Source organism: Diabrotica undecimpunctata, chromosome 6, assembly GCF_040954645.1.
Source record: "Diabrotica undecimpunctata isolate CICGRU chromosome 6, icDiaUnde3, whole genome shotgun sequence".
Classification (NCBI taxonomy): Eukaryota; Metazoa; Arthropoda; class Insecta; order Coleoptera; family Chrysomelidae; genus Diabrotica; species Diabrotica undecimpunctata.
This window is the reverse complement of record NC_092808.1, coordinates 125,504,395-125,522,062: the sequence shown is the minus strand read 5'-3', so window position 1 is coordinate 125,522,062 and position 17,668 is coordinate 125,504,395. Positions and strand designations below refer to the sequence as shown.

Below are 17,668 nucleotides of genomic sequence, written 5' to 3'. Positions count from 1 at the left end.
TTTAAAGTAGACGACTTTAAAATGATATTGCCATTATTGTTGAGTTGCGCTCCTGGACGACGAGCAGACAGTTACTGCTACAGCGTTGACTAGGACCTAGGAGGCTGGCAGTTGTTGATGGTACCATAGTTTCACCTGATAAAGTACTCAGAAAATTATTCAAACAAAATTTATCATCTTGTGTACCTACTACGAGCTCTTTATTGGACGCAGCTTATAGAAGACGACGCTTGAAATTCACTCATGCTCAAGAAGGTTTTGATAAGAAAGATTGAAGAAACGTTCTGTTTACAGACGAATCTCGGTTTATGAGACGTTTACCTGATTGTCGTCAAAGAGTGTGGTGATGGCCTGTAGAATGCTATGCCCAATTTTGTTTCTGTCCTAGAGTACAGTTCGGTGGTGGAGGTGTAATGGTATGGGGTGGCATTTCTTTGGGTAGAGGTAGCCTTAATGTTGTTAGTTACAGGTTTCTTATCCACTTGTTACAGGTTTCAATGCCGACACTTACACTTTTCTCACAAACTTGTTTTCATGTTCCCACTCACGTTTTCTTTTGAACTTTCCCAGCCATCTATTACAAGCCCTGAAATAGGCCACTCCCAATGATTTAGAGTATATTTCGGCTTTTTCTTGTAACAGTGGTCCACTTACACGGATATTTTGGCTCCGACACTGCTCAAACGATTTTTATTATTGTTGACATTGACTCATTGGTAGGCCAAATTGTTTAGCAACAAGTTTCTTCTTTTGGGGGCTCTTCACAACTTCAGCTTTTCAGCGCGACTTAAAGTTTTCAGTTTAAGTTTAACAGCACTCATGTTTTAACAAATTTATTTTATAAACTATTGTAAAAATTGATGTGTATTGCGGTAGAACCAAACTACTTTTGAAAATTTTTCAATCTACAACAAATGACTTGCTTCGCTAAAGTTCAAATGAAATCAAAAATAACTAAATTAAACACCTGACATCAAGCAAGCACTTGTTAACGTGAGTCATAAATTCCTTAAGTGGTAATCCTATTTACTGTATACCCGAAATTGCTATCAAAGCAACGGTAAGTAGACCATTGTTGACTATTACAACACCATGGCAACAATAGTGTACTTACATTATCGGCAAATTCTTAAAGTCGGTAACTTATTTTTCTTTAAACTATAGAGTTAATAACTTTGAAATAATCGAGTTGAAAATTTTTAAAATAAAGAGGTCAATTTAATTTTTCGAGTTACAGAGAGAATAGGCACTAAAATAGCTTGCAGGGACTCACGTTAACACAGGAATAGACTAATATAGAGTTGAGATTTTAAGTAAAGGAGATTTTGGGACTTAAAGGGAAGGTAACAAAACATTTTTTCGAGTTTTGGAGGTTTTCGACTTGTCGAGGTTTGATTTAAAGAGGTTCTACTCTACAAGCATTGAAAAGTTGGTGTAGGGCCGAGGTATATCTATGTTATATTCGATAGTTTTTTGTAGAATCTGTTTTACGATAAAGAAATTATCTATAGCTATCCTGGTATCCTCAAATTGCTTGTTTCGCATATATTGTCAGTCTGTTGGAAAATAATTTGTATGTTGTATTCGTATTTAACAATGTAATTGAACGATAGTTTTTGCATTCAAGTTGGTTGCATGGTATTTGCTTATTTTCCCAGATATTGAATAATATTTCATGTATAGTTTTTAATAGTGAATTGTAAATTATTTTTTCTTCAAACGTCAAATAATGATGAAATTACTTATCTAACTTGATCCTGTCAAAGTTTGATGTCTCCACCGGCAGCAGTTTTTTTTCCCATTTCTTTACGGCGGAGGGAAAAATGTTGTCATGGCAACAATATGAAACATGTCACAAAGCAACAATACAAATGTCATTAACAACAATTAAACATCACTTTTATTTATAGTAATATTAAAAGTACAATTAGTTAATGAGGCATTTTCAAAATTGAAACCGTGCAAAAATGTTCCCGACTCTTGATACGCATTGGTAATTGTTGATGATACTGATGGTCGAGAACAACTTTCAGCAATCATTTCCGATGTTGGCGGCTTGCGAACAACAATAAGCTGTCTTTAATAATTGCAAACAACTGTAACCAGGGAGACGCAAATCCCACCGACGACTTAATTATTTTAATTTCTTACATCTAGACGTCTTTGATAGTTGTCACAGTTAATTTCGAGTAAAATAGCGTATGAATTGTACTATTTATGGTTGAAAATTGCTACGTTTGAAGAAAAAATAGTATACTTTATTCGGCAAAGAAGCGACTTTTCTTGACTTGCCCTCTATTACGCGCCGAACGAAGTGAGGCGTCAAGAAAAGTCATGCTTCTCCGCCTCATAAAGTAATATGCTATTATTAGTTCCATAGCGATTTTATCTGAGCTAGGAGACTTATTTTTAAGACTATTGGGTGCTTGTCTATTGAGAGAGCTTCTTCCTCTGGTTCAGGTTTGATACAGTATTATTTAATCCTCATTTGACTTAGGTATATAATTACTGCTAAATCTTTTCTTAAAAAAATTCGGTTCATCTTTTTAAAATATTTATTTGGGCTGTTTCTATTAGATAATTTATATGCTTAGATATACTGGATTAGGGTTAAAAACTAGAAATTAAAATCCAAATATTCATATATCATATTTCTGTAAAGAATATTCTTAGAAAATAATGTAATTTTTTCTCTACACTTTCTACTTGAATTATTTAAAAAATCCGAAACCTTTATTCCGAATTTTATAATATTTATCAGAAATATTAATAAATCTTGTTGCTTTTGTAGACCCTGTAAAATATCCTGTTTTTCTCATTCGAAATTCTGACAAATTGGACAAATAGGTTAATTGACTCATATTGACCTAATTGATATGAAATGATGGTCACGTAATACAAGTAGGAAGTGAATTAAATTGACTTAAGGACTAATTCGATAATTTATGCATTTATAAAATACAAAACAAAATATACGAAGGTCAAGAATAAAGCGAAGATTGAAAAACAAATTAAATTAAGCACTTAAGCGTATTAGGTACCTACAGGACACATTAGTTGGTAGAGAAATGAATAGGACCAAAGATATATTATCGGTTAAAAAAGAAAGAAAACTAGTAATTATCAAAATAAAATTCTTCCAGTGTTGAATTTTTTTTGTTCTAATTTGGAACCAAAATGATAGGACAATTAAATATATTGTTATGTCTTTATTAATTCTAATTTATTGTTCTTATTTTAATTTACTAAAACACGATAATTTATATCAATTTATTAAACCACTGTACAACAATTTATTTGACTAATAATTTACATAATTTACCTATCGGACGTTACATTTGAAACGCGTCGCGATCTTCTTTTCTGACTGCCCGTTTTCTCCAAAAAGGTTCTGTTATATACCCAATACCGTTAGACTAGAAAAGTCGATGGCCTTCTCGACTCGACACAGCGGCGAATGGCTCAAAACTGGTATTTTTATATCGGCTCGTCTCCAGAAAGTTCGATTGTTGTTTTTATAGCGGAGGGAGACCCATCGTGTGTCAGGTAGATATTACCTAGAAAATACGTGAATGAATGAGAATATTAGTAATAAATATGTTTACGGTTTTGGGTCAGAATTTATCGTAATAATATATAGGTACAAGTTGATCCAGCCACGGTTTGTTGTGGCTTGGTTATTATACGACCAATATAATGTTCAATTGAAATTTCTTGAAATTCATGATTTCATCCCTGGTATATCCAGAGAATTTAAAATTCTTTTCGATAATTGACGGCTTCGTCTTCATTAACAATACTGTCGACCGATTTAAAAGACGTCAGATCACCTGGTAACAACTGTTGAATCTGGAAGTTAATTTCGTTAACGTCAACATTTTTCGCCACCAAAACTGCGCGCTCAATGATCCAATTTTAATTCAAGTAATTATTCAGTGTAGCCGAGAAGACATTTACAATTAATTCATGTTCGGTCTCAATAAAATGCTGAAATTATCTAGAAGTTTAATGCATTGTGTATTTGGATGCAGTTTTATTTGACCGTTTCCAATATTTAGCAAATGTTTGGAAAATATTTGCGCTGATAGATCTTTTGCACCTGTCATAATCATCAATCTGTATGCGTCCACTGCTGGACATAGGTCTCCCTCAGCTCTTTCCATCTGTCTCTATCTTGTGCGGCTTGCATCCAGTTATTGCTAACACGCTTTAAGTCATCAGTCCATCTGTTGGGCTTCCTCTGCTCCGTATTGCTTCTTGCCTTAGTCTCCACTCTGAAATACGTTTTGTCCATCGGTTGTCTGATAATCTGGCGACGTGTACTGCCTAATTTCATTTTAACGACGCAATTTTTTCGATAGCGTCTGTTGCTTTTGTTCTACGACGTATTCTCCCAACGACCCAACATCTAGCGCTTCATAGCCATCTGAGTTACGCGAATCTTATTAACTCCTTTTTTTGTGAGTGTTAATGTGTCCGCTCCATAAGTGAGTACAGGTAACATACATTGGTCAAAGATTTTTCTTTTGATGCATATGGGTAGATCCGATTTAAATACATAGTTTATTTACCAAACGCTGCCCAGGCTAATCCTATGCGACGTGGGAGCTCACATGTCTGATTATCTCTGCTCAACTGAATTTCATCTCTTAGGTACTTATACGATGTAGTCTGCACAATATCCCTTCCATCAACAGCAATATTTCGATTAAGTATCAGATTAGTCATTATTTGCGTTCTGTTCATATTATTCTTTAGTCTGACCTCCAAGGAAGCGTGATATAAGTTTTCAAACATTATTATTACATCTTTCATACGATCGGCTATAAGGACGATGTTATCTGCAAATCTTAAATGACTGAGCTTGCACTTGTACTCTTATCTTAATGGTCAATCGAACTGTTTTGACATTCCGCCATTAAAACGATTGCGTTAATAATATATTAATCTCATCCGCATATGGAAAGAGAGGAATAACCGATAATGTCTGTCGGAAGTGACCAGCCACTAGTAATACAGTATCACCGAATAGTTTGTCGTTGCCGTTTAAATCTTGCATACTTCTATGTAATACTTCGAGTCACTCTTTATGAGCCGTAGTACATTTATTCCAGATAATAACTGAACTCTTTTGCATCACAGCAACCATTACACTTCTTTTTTTAAAGGATCAAATTGCATTTGGTTTGCTATCAACGTCTAATGGCAGCTTGAGTGCTGTTCATACACCATCTAACAATTTTCTAAATCAACAACTGTAAGTTGCTTACATTTGGCAACTCAACGACTGTAAATTATCATAAATTACGATTTAAATATATTACGATTACGATAAACATATATATGGAAAATTTTATGGATTTAGTATACTCAATTAGGTTTTTACATTTTTTAACATTCTCAGTATATTTTAAAATTTAAGTTTATTTAGAATCCTTTCATTAAATTTATAATTGTTAAAATGTATTGAACTAATGCACAAACTTATATTTTTAACTTTATTGCAGAGAAAATGCTAAAAAATCGTTTTTTATTGTAAACAAACAATGTTGAACATTTTAAAATTTTTTTTTAATTCTAATCATACATACAGTAAAACCTCCCTTAACCGAAACCTTTTTAACCGAAACCTTTTTAACCGAAACATCGTTTAACCGAAACGGCTGACAGTTTCAATAATTTCGTCAATAAAAAGTAAATGTTTGTCGCAAAACGTAAACAATTCCGTTAATTTCACTCACCAACTGATGTCTATGTGTGTTGGGAAATCACAAAAACCAAGAGCTCTAAAAGATATTTCCGAAAAGGCATTTTAAGCTATAGAAGCCAAAAAAGTTCATGGATGTCGACCACTTTATTTTTAGAATGGTTTGAAAATGAATTCGTCTCAAGTGTAAAATCCTTTTTAAAATCAAAAAACCTTCTCATCAAAGCATTGTTGCTTGTTGACAATGCGCCCTCACCCTAAAAATCTACAAAATGGTGACAATTGTCAGATTTTTGCCACCGAATATCACAAGCTTAATCCAGCCGTTAGACCAGGGAGTCATAGAGACATTCAAGAGACATTATAGAGAAGCATTCTTAAGACATCTGTTATTACAGGAGACGAATTAATCCAAAAGTGTTCCCGAAATTCTCAAATATTTAACAATAAAACATTTTTATTGGTGAGCTGAGTCGTGGGCCAAAATCAAATCTTCAACTTTGGAAAAATGCTGGAACAAACTTTTTGATAAGATTTTGATTGACGATCCTGAAGAAGAAAATGGTAAGAAAACGACAGAAGAAATTAAACCTTTCTTAAAAAATTTGCCGGGACATGACGAAATTAACTAAGAAGAGATACGTGACTGGTTAGCAGCTGATGACTAAGAACGTGAATTCATCGACCAGGACATCATTGATATGGTTCTTTATCAAGACAACCTGAGCATATCAGATGACGACCCAAGAGGCAACAGGCAGCACAAGACCGTCGACGAGATTTTCAATGCTTTAGAGGAAAGCATTTTATACAGTAGGCCTAATTAGTTAGGGACACGACTAGATTCTTAATTTTTGTTGTTTTGTTACATAAAGTTTTGTCCTTTTCAGATTGCTTTACGTTTCGTCGAACAATCGAATGAGGCAAACTCATGACGTTCTGCAAATTAACGATGGAGGGAGAGAGAAACATCGTTGTCAAACGAAAACGCAAAAAAATAGCAGATTTCTTTAAAAAAGCATGTTAAACTTGTTCATTTTCCTTAATTTTATTACTTTATTTTGGATTTACTTATTAGAAAACATTATGAAATCAACTCATAGTATTTTTTAATACCAATACTTTGATCAAGAATATTATAAAAAACAATGTTATTTTTAACCGAAATTCTTGTTATCCGAAACGGCCTCCCCCCCCGATTATTTCGGTTAACGGAGGTTTTACTGTAATTCTGTCAAAAATAAAAATATTTTACTCTAGAGTATAACCATGTTTTTCTAAAACACTTTATATATAACTAATTAAAGTTGGTATCTGATGGTATATGGTATAGATCAGTATATTATAACTGTTTGTATAAGAAAATAAAATGCTTTTACTATTTTCTCAAGTTTATGCGAAATGAAAAAAGTAAATAGACGTAAAGTTACTTTGTTAAATTTGACTTTATGTTTAAATGAACTACCACTGTAGTAGAGATAGAGTCTTATAAAACATTTTTTATAAGGGTATGATGTAACTGTTGTTATGGGAAAATAAATCGTTGTTTCTACTATTCTTATAATTTGATCATATTTTCACACCTATTAGAAGTTCTTAGGACTTCAAATAATTATTTTAAATCAAAAATAAGTCAAATCGATTCAGTCGTTTTCGATTTATTATAAAAAAAGTTATAAAAATATAAAATGACGTTTAACAAACGGATCAAATGAACTAAAACTGTAGAGGCGAAGTCGTATAAAACATTTTGAATTTACAATTAAAAAAAATAGGGGTCATTCATCGAGATAAAAAGTATCCTATCTCTTAAGTTGGACCAACAAATACACTTTTACGCAATTTTATTGCAATCGGTTCGGTGGTTTTTGAATATTAGCTTGGACAAACATCGTGTGATGAGATTTTTGTATATAAAGATATATAATAATATACACCATTTATAACTCAAGAACGTCTCTAAGGATTTTAATGATATTTAGTTTTTTGGATTCTTCTCTCATCCGAAGTGGTACCTAATCATACGGATGTGCTTTTTAGTAAAGCTCTTACTACAGCATTTAAACAAACAATGCATCCGATAAGTGATGAATGCTACTTGCGCTTGTTACTGATGAATGTTCGTGGGTCAATATTATTTCAATACTGTGAACTGTCAAATGTGTAATGTGCCCATCATTTAGTTTTAGTACAGCATGCCAACAGCTCAATTTGTTTGAAAACGGTAATCATTGGGACATGAAAATCGTTGAAGCAATTCCAAGTCAAATACGCTTATTGTTTGCAATCATTATTTCGGCACGCCTCCTATCTAATTCACGTGAACTGTGGAAGAGGTACAAGGATGACATGGCTGAAAACATTTTACATCGAATTTACGTCAGTTCAAGGAGTTCCAATCTAGAGGTGAATGGCGAGATACATAACCAGACTTTCATTTTGATAGAAGACATGTATTATGTTATATGTGGCAGTTTGTTAATCAAATTAGGAATGCATAGCTAAATCTTGAATTGAGTAACGCTTTCGAAGTGCACGAAATTGACCTTTTTACCCACAGCTTGGGCTATTAGAGTAGGATATGAGACAGACATATAACTTCTTCCAGTATACCGCTATGCTTCACACTCAAATTATGGTCTTTATCATTCCCTGAGTAGTTATAAAATATTTTTATGGTTACAATGATTTTGTAAAGCTACTCAAATCTTTTGGATTTGTATTTAAATTTCTTGTTATTTGAACTGACAGGTACTACGATAACATTCATAGAAGAACATAGCAAACACATTTTAAGTTCGATGGTATCTTATATAGTGACTTTTGTTTACAGGAGAAGGAAAATTTGATGTTTCTAATTTAAACGAGGCTTTACGCTATTGTACCCATTTATTATATGGCTACGCTGCAATTGACGACAACACGTACAAGTTAGTTCCAATGAATGAACAATTTGATGTGATTAAAGAAAATTACAGACACATAACCGATTTGAAGAAGACACACCCTAAACTTAAGGTGTTACTTTCTGTGGGAGGAAACGAGGATATCAGTGGCTCAGGTGATGAGAAAAATGAAAAATATAGAAAAATTGTAAGTATATCGTGTTTATATAATCCATGTTTTTAACACGTCTGTGACGACGTGTACCACGGGCTGTGTATCCACCGGCTGTACAAGATGCCTTTCTATTTCTCAACAGTCTGAAATCTCAAATTTAACAGATATATTGTATATATTGAGTACATTTAAAGTATTGTTTCAAACTTATGAGTTCGCCATCGTCTGGATATATTATAATTTGTTAATATTATAAAAGTTTTGAAATAATTTGAATATAATACAAAACTAGGTGTATTTGTGAATTTCGTTAAAGCAAGGATTGCTCATCGTTGGTTTATCCTCAAATGTATCGCAGTATGTACGTAGACATTCTTTTTGTTTTTGTTCGGACTGCCTTTGATCCTTTTGCATCTTAAATTTTCTTATAACACGAAAAGCTTCTTGTTTGTCTAGCACTTCCTTCATATTTCTGTAACTTATGTTCTCCTAAAGCAAATTTTGGTTTTTTCCCTGGACGATTATCTGGTTTACGATGACTTTCTGCGTCTTCACTGTACCTAATAATCCTTCAATAATTTTTTCTCGAATACAAACCTATTTAATGCGTTAAGGTTACTACTATAATTATTTAAAAGAACTCACGTATTTACTATGCATATGCTATTTTGTTTGCCATATATATTATGCCCTATTATCAATTTTTTTTGACACATATTTTTTAATTGAATCTGAGGGTTTCGCAAACATAAGTTTTAGACTGAAGAAGCTTTTACATAAATCTACACTAGTACCTATAATAATTATCAACATATAGTGTCCTTCCTTCATACAGAAGTAATCAAGTAATTCCATGCAAATATTGTATGAATGTCCAAAATCATGTTCAGGTTTATTTGAACCATTTTTGCCTGCTTATATTTCTAGGTTATATGTATAGACTTTGTACAATTTTACATCATAATTATATCTTTTACCTGGTGTGTATTGACGAAGATTTAATTTACCTCTCCAAGGCACCATACTCTCATCAATTACCACATTTTCTTAGCATTTTTGATCAAATTGATGACAATCATATTTACTTTCTTTAGTTTGAATACTCGGTCTTGGCTTTCTGCTTAATTTTCGATATTATTTGCAAAGTGCAAAAATTTCTAAATGCAATCAAACTTGTCTTTCATACTACTTTAAAAAAATTTATTTCCATATATAACATTGTTAACCAGAGCACATATTAGGTAAAGGACATGCCCCCCTTATGAGTAGTATCGCTAAGAACTGCTTCAGCTCACTACGATCTATATTACTCCATTTCTGAACCATAGATTTTAGACAAAGTATGTGTGTCCTGATATATTCAAAAGCGTAACGATCAGTTTCCTCAACTATAACGTCAAGCAATTTATCAGATATAAATTTTCTTATATACTGTATGGATTTGATAAGTCCACGCCATTACATTTTAGCCTACTGCAATTAACCGCCTCATGACTATCGACAGTTTCATTTTCTACTATGGACTTCTCATCTGAATCACTTCTGTATAATAGCTCTTTATATTCATCATTGCTGTCGGAAGATCGATACTTCTCTTTGGAAAATGCAATGCGATCTGATTTTTGTGAATCAGATGAAAAGTAATATGTTTTTGGATCAGTTAATTCCTTAATGAACTGTCTGATTGATTACAAAAAATCGGATTATTGTATTCAACTTCATTTGATAGTGGCGAAGATTCAGGTATTTGAGAATTGCTAAATTGCTAAAATTTTAGGCTGATTTTTAAAAATGGACTCAGTCGAGAATGTACGCCTGAAAAAAAAACCAATACACTAAACTGACTACTTTGATACATTTTTAGCATCAGAAATATTCCTGTGATTTACACATATAATAAATATAATTTCAAAATACTCACCAAACGTTATCATATAATGTAAATAACACAAACTAAAGTTGAACAGGTCCTGTGTATACGTGTACTGTCGCTGTCGTACCGATACCACAGCATAGACACAAATTTGTTCCTTATGCTGTGCCGACACTTTCGTCGAAAAAACCATTACAAATACAACAAAATGTCACGAGACTCACGAGTTCACATCGTGTACGCCGGTGGTACATGATTATTAAATAATTTTCACTCCAGCCACGGGTAGTAAACGCAAAAAAAAGCTTTTAGATAGAAAAAAATTGTTTTAAACTCCTAAAAATATATCTTTCTATAATAGTCAAAATAAAAATCGTTAGTTAAAATATTATATAAAAAAATTACGACTGAAAGGTAAAATCTCGGAATTCTACGTGGTCGCGAACATTTTAATGATAGTATATATACTTTCACTCATTCACTGATAGCAGGAACCATCTTGAAAATATTATTTTCCAGTCACAGTACCTTATAAAAGTGTGTTTACATATTTTCATCAATTTTTTTAGTTGGAATCTACCGCACACCGGTTAAGCTTTGTTAACTCTGCATACACTTTATTAAAAGCTTATGGTTTTGATGGACTTGATTTGGCTTGGGAATTTCCTGAAACTAAACCCAAGAAGATAAAATCAGGAATTAGTAAGTCAATAACATTGTTGTTTCGAATAAGAAATTTTAATTAATTAGCATATTTTTATTTTTAGAAAAACTGTGGAGTTCCATCAAAACAACAATTGCTGGTGAACATGTTGTTGACGAAAATTCCCAACAACATAGAGAACAATTCGTAGCATTAGTTAAAGAACTTAAAAATGCTCTTAAAGCTGATAACATGCAACTGTCTTTGACAGTTTTACCCAACATTAACAGCACAGGTAAGATACGAATTGACATTAGTTTTATTCTAGTCTGATAATTTTTAAACTATCTGCTTTAAGCGTGCTATTTTTTGTTGGGAACCATTTGTTCTACCTCTATTTAACATGTAGTTTTGAAACCATTTGGCAATAATGCTAGCTGTTAATACTCGTAATGCCATGATAAGTAATCTTTTGGATTCTCTTAATATATTGAGTACATAGACATATAATACAAATAGATTGAGCGCTGCTATACAGCCACGTTCCCCCAATGCAACAGACAAAACTGACACAAAGCAATGCCTTCATCTTTTTCTAATTTGCCGGATTTATCGACCACGTAACCTAAATAACCAATGATAAGGTTACGTGGCCGATAAGCCCAGCCCGTTAGAAAGAGATGTAGGGACTGCTTTACGTCAGTTTTCACTGTCGCACTGGGAAATGCGTCTGTCTGTATTGCAGCACTCGAGTATATTTCTATTATATGTCTATGATTAGCATATCATATTTTATTTTAAGGTTATTTTCCCCCTCAATTTTCACGACATCGTTCGCTTGGTTCAGATTCTTTTTGTTCCGCACATCTATATAATTTCCTTGTATTGTTTGTTTGAATTGCTCGTCTCTAACTTTTTGTATATAGATAATATATTTCCCGCTTCTTTCTTCTGCACATTTTTGTTTCCACTCTCATTATATTGTTGTAATATTCCGTGTGATTTCTTGTGTTTTATTCTTGTTTCATCTTCCGGCCTCTTAGTCAATCTGCATTCTCCGTAGAACCATTCTGCGTTGCGTTGTTTGTCCTATTCTCCAATTCCATTGCTACTATTAGTATGCAATTCAATGTTTCTTCAACAACTCTTTCATGTTCTATGTTCCTATCTTTATAACCATAGTCTTCTCCTTGTCATTTTGCATAAGTCGTCTCCGTGATATACACCTGGTATTCTTTTGTTGAACATGCGTCACAAGACAAGCGTTGAACAATTTTATTTTTACAGAAGCTGGATATTAGCCTTCTGCTCAATGCGTTCATTATCAAGACACTTTCTAAGTTTTCATTACGGTTTATTATAGTTTTATTTCCACTAATAAAATATGGATATGTTTTTAAGTAATAAAATATAGTAGGATTATAAAAAAATATAATATCAACGAGAACTTATACCATATAAGATGGAAATTGATATTTGAAAATAATTGTGTAAAAATAATAATTTGAAATATCTTTATTACAGTGTACTATGATCCCAGAAACTTGGCCCCTTATTTGGACTTCATTATTCTTCATGCATTTGACTTCTATACACCTTCACGTAACGAAGAACTGGCCGATTTCCCTGCACCTTTGTACGAATTAATCGACCGTAGAGGTGATGAAAATATTGATGCTTGGGTAAAATACTGGTACGTACTCATAGTTAAATTTACATTATATTTAATGATTTAATTGTTTAATATTATATATACATACATATATATATATATATATATATATATATATATATATATATATATATATATATATATATATATATATATATATATATATACAGGGTGTCCAGAAACTCTCCCTACAAACGAAAACAGGAGATTCCTAACATAATTTTAAGACGAATTAATTTACCTAAGTCTAAGGGAGCTAGAGCTCTTTAAAGATGACGTCTTGTAAGTAGTTTTGTTTTAGTACCTCCAGAACGCTTATATTTAGAAAAATAAAAACTGGTACGATTATTTATTCTCCAGAGTTGAATCAATTCCATTAATTGCGAATTTCTAGTACCGTTTGCTGTGTCCTATGCGGTTATTGATGTTTTAGGGCATAATACCCGATATTAGACAATATTGTTCAAGTTCACCCGTAATTTTTTTTGTTTTTATTGTTGTAATTGTAATTCGTTTCGATATTATACACTTTTTTCTTTTGTAGCCTTCTAATTAAATATTTATGTTAGGGAATCAATCAGTAATGACCATTTTTTGTTTTAAAAATGAAAGATGTTGAGCATGCAATATGAAACAGTGCATAAAGCTTCCAATGAATTTTTATTTTCGGAAATTTATAGGGTGTGCACTTTTTTTGCCGGTCAGTGTATTTACAGTTCCATTTCAAAAACTTCTTTCTCTAATATTGTTCTAAAAATGACCTGGACCTCCTTCCTTGGATCTGCTCCCAAACACTAAATCTCGATCTCTCGTCCTAATCAAAACTCCTATCCCCTCTGGATTCTAAATTCTCCCGATACAAAGAAAAATTTTGTTGTACTTACAAATACTGTTGCCATCAAATGCTCCACTCCTCTGTAGCAACATACAGGGAAAACATTTGTAATAAATAAAAATGACGTTTGGTGTCAGTAATTTGAGAAAAATTGCAATTCTGATAGAAAATTTTTTTTTGCAATTAGAAGTTATCATTTTTAATGACACCTCCCTGTATGTTGATTGAATTCGAAAGAGAAGAAGAATTGTTTTGAATATACGCTGTACAAAAAGCGATAGATGGCGTGAGAATGCGATTTGTCTGACGAAAACCAATCTCATTAATTTGATACATTAACCGTCAAAATAGGTCCAATAACAACGGAGGTATGACAGTACTGCCATCTAAGTATAAGCCATATAAGTCCTTTTGACAATACTGCCATCTTTATTTTTATGTTAACATATTTCCTCTCCCCTTTCATTTGACACCTCGAACGTCACGATCGGAAATAACAACGGAGATACGATGTAATACCATTTTGACGATGTCTTTGCGTTTGTTTTTTGTGATAACATATTTATTAGTCCATCCTCTTTCCTTTACCGCTTCATACGTAGTAATTGAACCAATAACAACATAGATACGATATAGTGTTGTTTGGGCATTGTCTTTGCTTTTGTTTTTTGTCCTAACATATTCATTACCACCTCCTCTTTCCATCGATACCTTGCACATTGTTGAACGTTGAGCAGTTTAGATGTAACAAGCGTAGTGTCCTTTTGGCAATGCCGCCTTCTTTGTTTTCTGTGTTAACATATTCGTTACCCCCTCCCCTTTCAGACGATACCTCACACGTCACGATCGGACAAATCGTCGCGCATCCACCACAAAAAGCGTCAAAAATGACCAGAATGGACCTTAGCGATTTCTTATGGGATTTAACATGGAAAAATACGCCGAACTGTTGCTGCCCTTTTACTTATATAATTGCATATTAAAACATAGTTTTTAATTCTAAACAACTTTTCTTAATAATAACTTCCGATATTGTGAAATATAAAGGTACTTAACTCTTGAGCGAAATTCATATTTTTTAGATACCTCGTATAATATTGATAACATTTGATATCTGATATTTGGATATTAGGTCTTGAGGCACGCAGAGCATTTTATGAAGAATAACTCTTTTTTTAAACTTAGGGATATGTCAAGCTTAGTTTTTCCTTAAATTTTATTGTATATTTGGATTGCGCGTCAAAAATTAAACACTAAACAAACTCTATTACATGGTTCCTGTAGTGGTTCCGAAATATTTTAATTTCTATAATATATTTCCCACGATAACCACACTGAAATAATATTCTTTTTGCACTCAATACTCAAATCGTAATCTTTTTGAAATACTAAAGTACTGGCCGAGGTAATACGGCTATTTTCAATGTATTTACCAGAAACTGGACAAAATATTATTGTATATTATCCTGTCATACCTTTTAAATTCCTTATTACGCTGTATGTCTTATTTTTACTCATTCCAGGTTATCAAACGGAACACCATCAAAAAAACTTCTCCTTGGCATTCCCACTTACGGTAGAACTTGGCATTTGAAAGGCGCTGCAAAAGTAGACGAATTTCCAATAACCGATTTGAATGGACCAGGTGATGCAGGACCTCTTACTAAGGAAGCAGGTCTTCTCAGTTATCCAGAAATCTGTAACAAAGTTACTCCACGAACAAGCACTCCAGGAGGTTTAACCAAGATTCCTGACGGAACTAAGCGAAGAGGTAATTTTTGTTAGATACCTAGTTCTTATAACTCCTTATTTCTAATACTATCCAGTCTTGTTACTCTACAGCTTCTTCTCATGAACTTCATTTTGGTTGCTGTAATTTTGGACCTGTTTCGTTTGTTCATTACCCAATTCTCTGCTCCGAAAGTCATTACTTTAAGTAGCAAGGTGTTAGATATTCTCTTCTTTGTAAGGTCTCAGTGGTTCTATTATTTGAAATTATGAATAATAAGTATTTGAATTGTGTGTCAAATCAGTGTCGTTCCCTATCTTCGTCCATTTCCAAGTTCCTCACTGGTTCTTGTTCTGTTATTAAGTATTCGGTCTTTTCTAGGTTTATTTCCAATCCATTCTCTGTGTATTCCTCTTCTAGTTTTCTAAGCGTCTAGGATAGATCTTCTTCATCTTGAACCGTAACCACTTGGTCATCTGCAAAATTAATATGTACAAGAAGACGTCCCTTATTGATATTCCCATTCCTTCACATTTCCTTTTCCATGGCTTTAATATTTGTTCTAGGAATACCTTTAACAGAGATGTAGAGCATATCTGTAGTAAGCCTTTTGTGGTCTTAAATTCATTGCGAGGACTTGTTGCCGATTTTAACTCTTACCCTGTTGTTGTATAGGTTTTTTTCGGCTTCTATTAACATTTGAGTTATTACGAATTTCTTCATCGATTTCCAAAGTATTTTCTGGGAACGTGTCATACGCGGAGCATGTCATAACCCTTTATTAAATCAATGAAAGCCATGTGTACCGGTCTATTGTTTACTATTCTTTTCTCATTGTATTGTTGGAGTGTATATATATATGGTCTATGGACGACCTGTCTTAAATCCTGTCTGATCATCTCGGATTTTATTTAAGATACAATTTTCCAATTTTTCTTTTAGTATCTGCACATACATCTACTATCACACTCAATGGGCCGGGTTTATCGACCACGTTGCCTTCTCATTGGTCATTTAGATCACGTAGTCGATAAACCTGGCAAATTAGAAAGAGATGCAGGGATTGCTTTGCATCAGTTTTCTCTGTCGCACTGGGGGAACGGGCTGGTATTGGAACGATCAGTTTATCTTGTACTGTATGTCTATGATCACACTATGGTTTAATTATAAAAAATTACGGTCAAATTTTAAAAATTAGTAACTACAAATTTTTAGGAGTATACGCATACCGCTATCCTGACAAGGACGACAAAGGAGGTATCTGGGTAGGATATGAAGATACAGAAACGGCCTCTACCAAAGCACAGTATGCCAAAGCTAAAGGACTTGGAGGTGTTGCTATTGATGATCTAACACTTGATGACTTCAAAGGAGTTTGCGGACACAGTAATAACAAGTTTGCCATATTAAAAGCTGCAGTAGCTGCATTGTAATAACATTTTAATTTGTAATTAAAGGTATAGTTTGTAATAATTTCCTAATTTGTTCATTATTACACAGTTACAGCTAAGCAAACAAAAAAGAAAAACAACAGTAAATCAAATTATAAACAACTCAGACTTCAAAGAAATTATTTCAAGGCAGAATTTTAAAAATAATGATATATTGATCAATCATTATATAAAAAAATATATAAAAGTGAAACCTTTTGCAAATATTAAAAACCAAATGTCGTAATTTGGATCGAGAGAAGAGATATATGGATTTGTTTTCAAGCGCATAACAAGAGTGTTCGTAATAAATAAAAAAAAATGTAATCGAATTCTTTTACTCTTATGGAAACACGTTTGACAGTCTGCCTTCAAAGAACCTCATTATCTTTTAAAAACAATACTGGAAATAATCTCCACAAACAATGATTGTAGAAGTAACTTAATCAAGAAAAATCATTGGATGGAAGAAGACATTTTGAAATTGATGAAACAACGTCGACTTATAAAATCCAATGAAACAGAATATAGACATCTACAGAAAAGAATTAAAAGAGAGATAAAATTAGCCAAAGAAAAATGGATGTGATATCTAGGTACGGATTTTTTAATGTGCACAAAAAAGTAAAAGAAATACGCAACATTTAAAAAACGAGTTACCTCTGTTCTAGTTGAGAATAACAACAAAAATATTGTAAATGAGAACGAAATAAGAAGAG

The 17,668-nt window shown here is 32.9% G+C and overlaps 1 protein-coding gene across 1 annotated transcript in view; it reads left to right on the top strand.

Annotated features, from left to right (window-relative positions):
* LOC140443842 (chitinase-like protein Idgf4) overlaps window positions 1–16,992 on the top strand; it is a 31,699-nt gene extending 14,707 nt beyond the window's left edge. Inside the window, exons 2-7 of the mRNA XM_072535320.1 lie at window positions 8,541–8,800; window positions 11,210–11,342; window positions 11,408–11,578; window positions 12,808–12,976; window positions 15,314–15,561; window positions 16,735–16,992. Of these exons, the coding sequence (XP_072391421.1) occupies window positions 8,541–8,800; window positions 11,210–11,342; window positions 11,408–11,578; window positions 12,808–12,976; window positions 15,314–15,561; window positions 16,735–16,952 (1,199 nt within the window). The 3' untranslated portion in view covers window positions 16,953–16,992. The remainder of the gene's footprint in view (window positions 1–8,540; window positions 8,801–11,209; window positions 11,343–11,407; window positions 11,579–12,807; window positions 12,977–15,313; window positions 15,562–16,734) is intronic.
* The last annotated feature ends 676 nt before the right edge of the window (window positions 16,993–17,668 follow it).